Genomic DNA, 10,830 nt, shown 5'->3' with positions numbered 1-10,830 from the left:
GATCTGAATGAGATAAACGTGGAATCTGAAATATCCTTACTTAGTGTGACGTGAAGTATTTGAGTACTCACATCACGAAAAATGGCGGTAATACAAGAGAGGGTTAAAACGGCAAGTTCAGATCCATAAGACGTTATGTACCGTCCCGAGGCTCTGCCTAGGGTGAGAGAGGCTGGTGCCTGAGTTGGACAACGGCAAGTCTAAAAATAGTACTACATAATAATTGTGTGTATAGATACATAAGTTACAGGGACAGAAAATTCTTTAAAGAAGAAAAGGGACGAAAAAATTGTACGACAGTCTAATTACGCAAAATATAAATTAGAAGTGAGATCTATTCAGACAATTTCCTTTTCGAAGTTTCACTTATTTTTATATTTCTACGAAACTCTTTCTCCCCGGCACATGGCCAGAGATGTTGCCTTTCCCATAAACATTTTTGTTTTTTGCTCGTTGTCTCGTTTGTATGTAACACGTGATCGGGTTGTCCCTGAGCGAGAGCCTTGGCTTTCCTGTAAGCAAGGTACCTACCTACCCGGCCTATCCTTGTGCCCCAGAAATTTCTTCTCATAATGTATGCGTGTCAGGTTCTCTCAACAATCGACGGAGGTACGTTGCCAGTCCCATAATCTAGAGATTATGTATGATGCGAGTGAAGGGTGATTTTATTAATCTGTCTTCTGCTATGATTTTTGAAGGCTAGTCTTTCGGTGCATTAGTAAAGAAACTGTTGAAAGTGATGGTTAAGATTAAAGGCATAACATCGCTTCGAATGACAGTCACTGACAGTCTTCGGACAGGTAACATTAATTCTTGGGCGAGACATTTCCTGGGCATCCCCGAACCCGCCCTTGACTTCTTGCTGTAATGAAGGACTTCGTTTTCTGCCCAGGACCAGCAGCGGTTAAGGTCATTTCAAACTCTTCGTCGAAAGGTGGAGCAAAATAACCGGCCACGTCTAACAAACTCAGACGGCAATTTATGACGTCTCGTAACACGAGCGGCCAACTGCGGAAGACCGTAGCAGATACGAAAACTTTCCCTTGTGTTGACCCTGAATAGAGTCGGTTGGTGAGTGAGGCCAGACGAGCGCGTGCCATTATGTAAATTCACTTTGGCATCGTTTTTTACCCATAGAGAGCAACGGGTCCACTATAGAAACTAAAGGAAGTTTATAAAGCGTTTCTTAATCAAGCTTTATCTCGCCGATCCTGATATAAAGTCAGGAAGGTAAAAAGCAGTTTTTTTTTTTTGTTTTTTTTTTTTTTTTTTTTAACTTTTTATTTATTTATTTTTTTTTGGGTGGTGTGGCCTCTGTCGGTTGCACCTTTGTTATTTATTTAAGCTCTGCCTTTGTGAGGTCTGAATTATGACTAGCGTAAGATGTCTGCGGATGTGTTGGCATTTCCCTCGCGTGCCCACGAATTAATGTTTACCCTATCATAGGCGTCGTCTGAAAAGAGATTCGTCGTTGTTTCTGATATATACTACTACTCCTACTACCACTAATACTACTATTATTAATGCTATTACTGTGACAACTTTAACCACATTAAACATTAATTCACTGAAGTAGACTATTCACATTAAAACACATATCCTCTCTCATAATGATATCATAGCTCGGCGCTTAAGTTACGCACCCATCTCAAACTGAAACCGTAATGGCGAGACAAGGACGTACAGACCGGAAAAAGAATTTTTGTGTTATGTACTTTCTTTTAATTTCACACGTCCACACGAGGTGAGCTTTCTTGACCTTGTTTAATAACATGCTTCAAAGTCTCCTGTATTATTCATCAATTTGTTATTCCATACTTACCCTCGTGTGGACGTGTGAAATTCGTTATGCTTCATCAAATGCGATATCGAATAGATTTGAGTGTCTTGACATTCAAGGGGATGATGCTTCCCAGTTTGCCTCGGCCTTCGTTTTCTTCTTCTTCTTCTTCTGCAAGATGTACGCAGTGACTGCGCAACTTGACTCCCTACTTAATCTCTTATTTTTACTGTTGTTATTTTTCTCAAGATAGGTACTTATGATCCGGGCTAATGTAGTCCCTACTTGGAAGGCTTATTCTTCCTTGACTTTATCTTACTCTGATTATACGCGTCAGGGACTGGAAGCAGGTGTCGATGAAATTGATTTTGGCCAGTTTCACTAATGAACCTAAATGCCACTCAAAACGACGTCCAGGATTCGTTTATTCCTCATTGTCTTTTCTCACTTTCATATCCGGATAATGTTAATATCCTTACCATTATTCGAGATGTACATTCAGTCTTGGGGCCCAGACCAAAAAGGCCGTAGAAGAAGAAAAAGAAGAAGAAGAAGAAGAGGAAAGGATTAAAACATAATATGCATGATCAAGACCAAAAAACAATTAACTCCCTTTTGTAGCAGCGAGTTTAAAATAGAATGAACACTGAATGGATAAAAAAAAAGTTAGAGAAACAAATCTGCAAAGAAAAAGAAAGCGTCCTTAAATGTGGCCTCAAGCAAAGAAAACCAGCGCCCGATCTTCGAAGGCCAGCAGGGCAGAGGGTCTGTGTATGGCACTACTCAAGGTTGAAGAATTCTGGTCACGTGGGCATCACCAGGCTCTTGGTAGCTGAATGGGGCACATATGATGACCCAACAGCCGCACGTCGTGGTACAGATATGCCAGTTATTTGAGAAAAGTATAATGGAAGACAATTCTGTGTTTTTTCGACTCTGATACTTAGCTGGGCATGTATGTGACTGTTTTGAGTGTGGGGATACGGTTATTATTATACTTGAAATTAATCAATCTCCTCCATGATAGCTCAGTACTAAATATGTATGATGTAGCTATATATAGTATATATATATATATATAATAAATATAATATCTATATATATATCTATATATATATATCATATATATATATATCTATTAGATATATAATATTGACCTATCATAATCTATCATATATATTATTATATATATAACCCTATATAATCTTCGATATATATATTCTATTATATATCTTAATATACATATATATATAAATATATATATATAATCATATATATATATATATATACATACATATATATATATATATTTTATATATAATATATATTTATATATATATATATATATACTATAATTATTAGAATATATAAATTAATTCTACGTTAATTTTTTATCAACTTTTGTACATGTCATTGTTACATTCGCCAAATATTTAGTCATAAACAACTAACTGATATCGAATTCACCTTACCTTGTAAATAACTCAAACCAAAAGCAATATTTATGATTAGCAAGTCTACTTTGAGTTACTTATGGTTTAATAATTGAAATCATAAAAATATCATGTGTAAAGTAATGACAAAAAGTGTTTTTATAAATTCCACACACACACATATATATGTATAAAATAGTATATATATATATTAATTTTATATATATATAATATATATTATATATATATATATTATAATTTCTTTAGGATACTGAAAATAAAATCTATCATTGCTCGTTTAAAAACTGTTCATAAGAAAAGACAAATTTAAAATTAATTGCTGTTAATGCAAAACCATTGAAAAAACCATCTATTGCTATTAGATTAATTGAAGATAAATCTAGTTTTTAGCACTACTTCCATGTTGCATAAGTTTCTGTCTGTTCTGTAGAGGAGTGTCAGGTAAACACACATCTGCTGCCATTGCCTTTTGACACTTCTCAATGATGTGATTATAAAAAATAGATCGAGACACTTCTCGGACCAGTCCTAAAAACTGATCTCCCCGTCCTATCAAATTCGAGTTTTTGTCCACATGTTTTTTCTCATATCTGACCACTGGTCCCTTTTTTTAGGTTTAACAGGTCTGAATTCAAGTCTCAGACGAGTTTACATACATATACTTATACGCCTCAAATGAGTTCCTCTGTAGCGTACAAACGAACTGTATAGTTTTTTTTTGGGATGAAATCAAAAGAGCCCTTTATCATAAGCAAATCATGCACTCGTTTTTGCTAATGCAATTATTTCAGGGTATAAAAATAGATGTTTTATCTCTATAGATGTTATATCACTACTAAATCTAATCAAAATTTAGATTTGTCTGGAAGATGGATAATGACAACTATTCAGTCCTATTAAGACGACCATGTCACGAACACCATGAGCACTAAGATAATGAATTAATTAACCACTCACAACAGTGCTAAAGGAAATATCACAGCACACTGAAAAATATATAATGAAAAGACAGTTTTATAAATATGAAATTATCTTGGTTTTGAAAGTCGGTCGGAGGAATAAGATGTCAAGATAATCAGAAGAAACCTTTCGTTTATCTTGTAAGATTCTAACCCAATTAAGAAAAATAATAAAAATCTTTACGTAAAAGAATTTGACTTAATGTGAAGAAAACCAACTCAGACGCTGATTACCCAATAGCATCTTATTCAGTGAAGAAACTTCCTTCCTTTAAAAAAAGAAGAAGAAGAAGAAGAAGAAGAAGAAAGAAGAAGAAGAAGAAGAAAAACTCATCCTCATTCCCCAAAGGCAGCACTTACATGATGATAATAGCTGCTGTGACGATGACATTCTCAGCCCGCCATGAATCAGAAGGTTCAGGAAAACCCAACGTAGAACAAGGGCGTAGAGGTCACTGAAGGGCGTGCAAACGAGTTTTTTCTTTTTTATATGAAACAAGAAAATCGCTGGTTATTGAACTACCTTCCATCTTCTCTCAGTTCACGAGTCTTAAATGTTATAGGCTTTCCTATTTCTATAATTGCTTCTGTTTTCTTTATTACAGTTTGATCATAAGTTTCTATGAAAGGAATGTACATCACATAATATTGACTTTGTCTGGATAAATAGACATTCTCCACCAATGAGAATGGACAATGGTACAATGAAACTAAAGTATATCCATCCCTGAGAATGTAAAGCGGAAGAAGGCGGGATTACATACTATGAGTCGAAGTGATTTCCATTCATCTATTGTATATGCAAATATTTTGATAAATCTGAAAGAAAGATGAAAAAAATAGGCGAAAAACGAGGATGATGAAATAAGCTCAGAAAGCAAATACATCACCTAGAGCAGGGCTCTCCAAACTATGGCCCGAAGGCCACATCCGGCCCGCCACATAATTTCATCCGGCCCGCCAAACAAATCCCTGTGTGGTGGCGTTGAAAAAATAATTATCGCACGACTGGCATCGCTGAATTATTCAATGCTGAAAATCTTCCAACTCAATTTCAAATGGAAATTATTGATCTCCAGGCAGATGCCAGAGTGAAAGATAAATATAGAGAAGGAAATCTGATTGAGTTTTATAAATGCCTGCAGCCAGATCAGTTTCCAAATTTGATAAAGTTTGCTTGTAGTTTTGTGTCCATTTTTGGTACAACATACTACTTGTGTGAACAAACATTTTCCAAAATGAAGTATGTGAAATCTAACTATCGAGCAAATTTGTCTGATGATCATTTGAAATCAATTCTTACAATTGGCTCATCTAATCTGGAACCTGATTTCAATGAAATTTTGAAGTCAAAACGTCAGTATCATTCGTCACACTAATTTGGTTGCATAAAACTAAAGGCAGGAATCTATTTAGTTTACCCTGATTTTTTCCAACAAGATATGTTTTAATTTTTCCATGTTTATACTCTAATATTTGAGGAAATTAAATTACTGGCACTGATTTGTTTTTTTTCTCTTTTTTTTTTTTCCTTTGGCCCGCATAAATGTGGGAAATATATAATGTGGCCCTTACATTGAAAAGTTTGGAGACCCCTGACCTAGAGGATGGATGACACAGGTACCAGTACATTTCTATTCGACTATATATTAAGAAAGCTTGTTAGGAATCCCAGAAACCTGAAGAAACTTTTCAAGGCTCTTGAAAGTGAGACTAAAAGCACACCAAGATAAGTACAGGCAGATACAGTCCTCAAAGTCCGTCCGCCCTCAGATCTTAAAAACTGCTGAGGCTAGAGAGCTGCAAATTGGTATGTTGGCCATCCATCCTCCAATCATCTAACATACAAAATTGCAGCCGTCTAGCCTCAGTAGATTTTAGGTTATTTAAGGTTAAAGTTACCCAACGTCTGGCAACGATATAGGCCAGGTCACTACCGGGCCGTGGTTAGTTTCATGGGCAGCGGCTCATACAGCATTATACCGAGACCACCGAAAGATAGATCTATTTTCGGTGGCGTTGCTTATACGATGTACAGAAAACCCGATTGCTCCAAAGAAACTTCGGCGCATTTTTTTTTACTTGTTTGCTTCCAGTTCCAAATGCTAACAATTGAAGTGGGTTGAAGTTCAGAATGCCCGGATATTACTTCAAAGTGTACGAATATTACAGACAGAAATTATATATTATGCAAGCATAAGCCTAATTTTATATTTCCTCCATATTTACCTTAACAAGATTAAGTGAGAAGGAGAATGAACTAATGAGAAAAGGCTTGATAGACGAGAGACTGAAGAACTAAATTATCTGCATTTGACGTTGAGAGAAGAGGTATACAAAAGTTCATTATAGTACAGGAAGAAAAAGGATCGAAGAGACGGGCTTGATTGCTGTTCAGTGGTATCTTCCTCATATCCTCGAGGAGCCTTGTGCTACTTTTTTTTTTTTTTTTTTTTTTTTTTTTACAGAGTGATCTAACTTTATCCAGTCCCATTTGGTTGTATTTCATGTTGTAACCTCCCATTTCTTTATTCAAAGCGTCAGAGAAAAATTCCTTTAAGTAATTATCTAAAATCAAGCCAGTTTATCGTTATAACAAGTGATGAGACAGGCGGTGGCATGAAAAACTCAAGGGGATCTTGTACACAATGACGATTTCGTTGTATGTCTGAAACTCAGTCCACGATAATTGTTAGCGATTACGATCTTGGTGCGCTTGAAATATTTTGACAAAGTGTCAGGATCGACAAGACCTGTTTATTTAAATGGTCTCCGATAATTTGCAAGTTTTCAAAGATGGGAAAAAACGAAAGACAGCAAATTGTGAGATATAATAAAAAAAGCAGATAGGTTCATATGATGGAATCAGTGGCAAAATGGAAACAAATTTGAAATACAGATATTCATGTACTTTCGGCCAAGCATTTTTCAGTGTATGTTCATTTGCTTATCATTTAAGCTACAAAATGATAGATGCTGGAACTTCAGGCTATGAATTTTCTTTATCGATATCTGTAAGGCTTTCATCTTTTACCTTCGGCTCGATTTGTCCTTCGTCAAGTTCACATACGCACGTGGATTCCAACACGTAGTCACCTAGAAAAAAAAAAAAAAAAAAATTAGGGCGGTACCTACAACACCAGATGATGCTGATTGGGCACAAGCTCCCTTGCCTGTCTTATATATTATTGCCAGAATTTTAACTTTATTAAGTTTCTATTCTAATTGTCATTTGCTTAAAGAAAATATCTTTCAAGAGAGAAAATGGGTAAAATTTACAGGGCCATTCACGATTCTTCCTCATGGCTGGAAGCCTGAACGTATACTTCTCCATCTTTTCTCAGTCTGTCCCTTGTAATTTTTTCTTAAATAGAAGATTCCAAGTTTTTTAACTTAAGTATTGACCACACACCAACAGACTCGCAGTCTTTTAATGAACAATTTTCATTAGCATAAGTATTTTTTTTAAACAAGTTATGGCCTTCGGATTATTTACAAGGTCAGTGTGAATGATAATGCAGTATAACTGCCAGACCTTGGCCTTGGGACCTTGGGATAAAAAGACTGAACAAAAAAACCACATGAATAAATCATCGCCGTATTTAAAACCACAGAAGGGAGTCTTGACCATTAACAAAACAAAAGACACTCAATTGCTCTGTTCAATTCGAGATAGCCACTTATGACAATATTCAGAACGAAGTGAACCCTAGTCCCTTGTGTACAAAAATCACAAATATTTACAGAGAAACAAAAGAAGATAAAAATTTATGGTCAGTTATCAGACGAACTAGATTTCTTTTCACTGAAAAGAAATCTAGTTCGTCTGATAACTACCGAATAAAAGATATCGATAGTCAATCAACTGAAAAATAAATATTTTTTCTGATAGGCTGCAGTTAGCTACTGTGACTGTTAAAAAAAGATAAATATATCAACACATATGTAGTGATATACAGTGTAATATAATTTACATGATCATTTGAGGTTGACAGTTCATTTTTCTGTTTTCATGAGTAGAAAACATGTTACCGCTCATTACCTGCGTGTAGGCTGTTGCGCAGACTAATCAAATACTAACACTACTATTAATTTCCGGATGCAATGTTGCCATTCCTCCTGGTCTCAAGTCACACACAGCACACACACACACACACACACGCACACACATATATATATATATTATATATATATATATATATATAATATCTATCTATAATATATCATATATATATATATTATATATATATATATATTATTTATATATACATACACACACACATATACATATATATATATATATATATATATATATATATATATATTATATATATATATATATATATATATATATATATATATATAATTCACGTGTATGTATGCAACGGAGAGGGCGTTAATGCGCGTATGTGCGTGGATACGGGTGTTGGCGCGAATTCGTTTCATGACTGTGTTCAAAAACCTGAATTATGCGAGGCCAAATATACGTGACGGGTAAATGGCAAACAATGCTTGGGAATCATGCTATTCTAAACCTAGAGAAATATGTTATATAACTACACTCTAAAAGCCTTTAGAAGTTCGAAAGGTTCCACCTTAATATCTATTGAAACTGCAGTTTCTCGAAGTGTGAGGACAGTTTCATAAAGAACAGTAATCATTGTATTTACAAACTGTTCACTTCTCTCAGTACATAACAGATATACATAACAGATATATAATTTGAGTTTTCTTTGGTTAATGTAAAGTATTATTTTCCAGATCAAGATGAATTCCCGAAGCTTAGTGTGGATACTAATGATGGCTGTCGCGGTCCAGGCTAGACCGTCTCCCCAGTCTGATAATTTTGGAGTCACCGAAGCCCTGGGCCAGGCCTCCGGTATTGGGGCGACGCTGTTCTCGAGTGTCATGACGACGGGTCGTGCCATTGGAGAGCAACTTCGTGATATGGCTTCGGGCGCTTTGACCAGTGCTACCCAGGTAGCCCTCGGTGTCAACAACGCTGTGCGAGAGACGGCGGTCAGCGCCCTGGAAGGCACGCGCCAGGCTTTAGGAACTGGAGGAGAATTCATCGGGAGCTCTATCAGGTCTGGTGGCAGATTTGCCGCCGATACCGTCAGAAGTGGTTTCCAGTCTACCCGCGACGCTACCAACGCTGCCGGTCAGTTTGTCGCCACTGTCGGCTCGAGTGCCCTCCAGTCCGGTATTTCGACTGCCGAGTCAGCAGGGAATTTAGCCAGAGGCGCCGTTGAGGGCGTAGGCAACTTAGCGAATACAGCGGGTGAAACTGCAGGAAGGGTACTTTCCAGTGGCATCGAGAACTTCAGTAATCCTGGAAGATTCTAAAAACAAGAGCTGAACTGGGAAATGTCAAATGCCACTCATCTCCTTACGATAACTTATTGATCGTCCGAACTGGAAGTCTTTCAGATGCCTCTGTACTTTCCAGTTGTATTAAGTACAATTCTTTCCAGCGCTGTAAATACTTAAGCTGAAAGAAATTTTTAGCTGGGAATAAGTTTCATGATCATGAGCTGCACCATAATTATGATTATGTAAATGTAGCGTTAAAATGACTCTATCGACTAGAATGTTATAATGATAAAAAAATAATATTAACCTATTTTCATGGCTTCAAGACTTTTATTTTATTTTTTACAGGAATCATGCCGTCATTGTTGTTCAAATATTTGTATATTTCGTCGAAGGTACATTTTTATACTACAGACGTTTGTTTAGTCTAATAAATATAACCGTATTACCTTTACTGTGTTTTTTTTTCTTAACTGAATATGGGTTATCATTATGTCTGGTTCTTATATAAAATAATAATGCTACAATGATCAGTGATTATATTCTTTATATATATATATATATATATATATATATATATATATATATATATGTATATATATATATATTATATATATATATATATATATTATATATATATATATATATATAAATATAAATACTATATATATATATAAAACGAGATAAAATCTCGTTCTCATATTTTTAAAAGGCAGCGATGGATCCTAAGCGGTAGGCAACTGGTAACACATGCTCTCTCTCTCTCTCTCTCTCTCTCTCTCTCTCTCTCTCTCTTTTGATTCCCAAAAGCTCTCTCTCTCTCTCTCTCTCTCCTTCCTGATTCCCAATAGCTCTCTCTCTCTCTCTCGATACACCACCCCCTCCATTATTTAAGGTCACCAAATTAGACACGGAACTTACAAAAATATGCATTTATTTAAAAGCAAAGAATTAGCTAAATTAACTTGGGTTCTTAACAGAAAGATTAAATAAGTGATTGGACTCAAATAACCCCACTCTATATTTCTACCCTAATAATCCAATATTACCTTTATCATAAAACTGGGCAAGTCATAATACAGTACACCATAGTAATTAAGTCAGTTCCCATTTCTCCAAATCAATTCCCCTTGTCCAGAATCACCTGTTAGAAGACAGGAGAACACCCCGATAAGCAGAAGAGTATAATCAAAAGATCATAGAAATAGAACATCTCTGAAATAAATATTCAAACAATCCAGCCACAACTTTTGGCCAAAACAAAATACTCTTACCCATTCAACACAGTATTCACCACACTATAATAAAAGTACTGTTCGCAGAA

At 35.7% G+C, this 10,830-nt stretch overlaps 1 protein-coding gene across 1 annotated transcript in view; it reads left to right on the top strand.

Annotated features, from left to right (window-relative positions):
• LOC135214800 (uncharacterized) overlaps positions 1-9,960 on the top strand; it is a 12,928-nt gene extending 2,968 nt beyond the window's left edge. The window contains exon 2 of the mRNA XM_064249165.1: positions 8,955-9,960. Within this exon, the coding sequence (XP_064105235.1) occupies positions 8,961-9,539 (579 nt within the window). The 5' untranslated portion in view covers positions 8,955-8,960 and the 3' untranslated portion in view covers positions 9,540-9,960. The remainder of the gene's footprint in view (positions 1-8,954) is intronic.
• Positions 9,961-10,830: the final 870 nt, after the last annotated feature.

Source organism: Macrobrachium nipponense, chromosome 46, assembly GCF_015104395.2.
Source record: "Macrobrachium nipponense isolate FS-2020 chromosome 46, ASM1510439v2, whole genome shotgun sequence".
Classification (NCBI taxonomy): Eukaryota; Metazoa; Arthropoda; class Malacostraca; order Decapoda; family Palaemonidae; genus Macrobrachium; species Macrobrachium nipponense.
The sequence above is the reverse complement of the archived record's forward strand: the minus strand, read 5'-3'. Positions and strand labels throughout refer to the sequence as shown.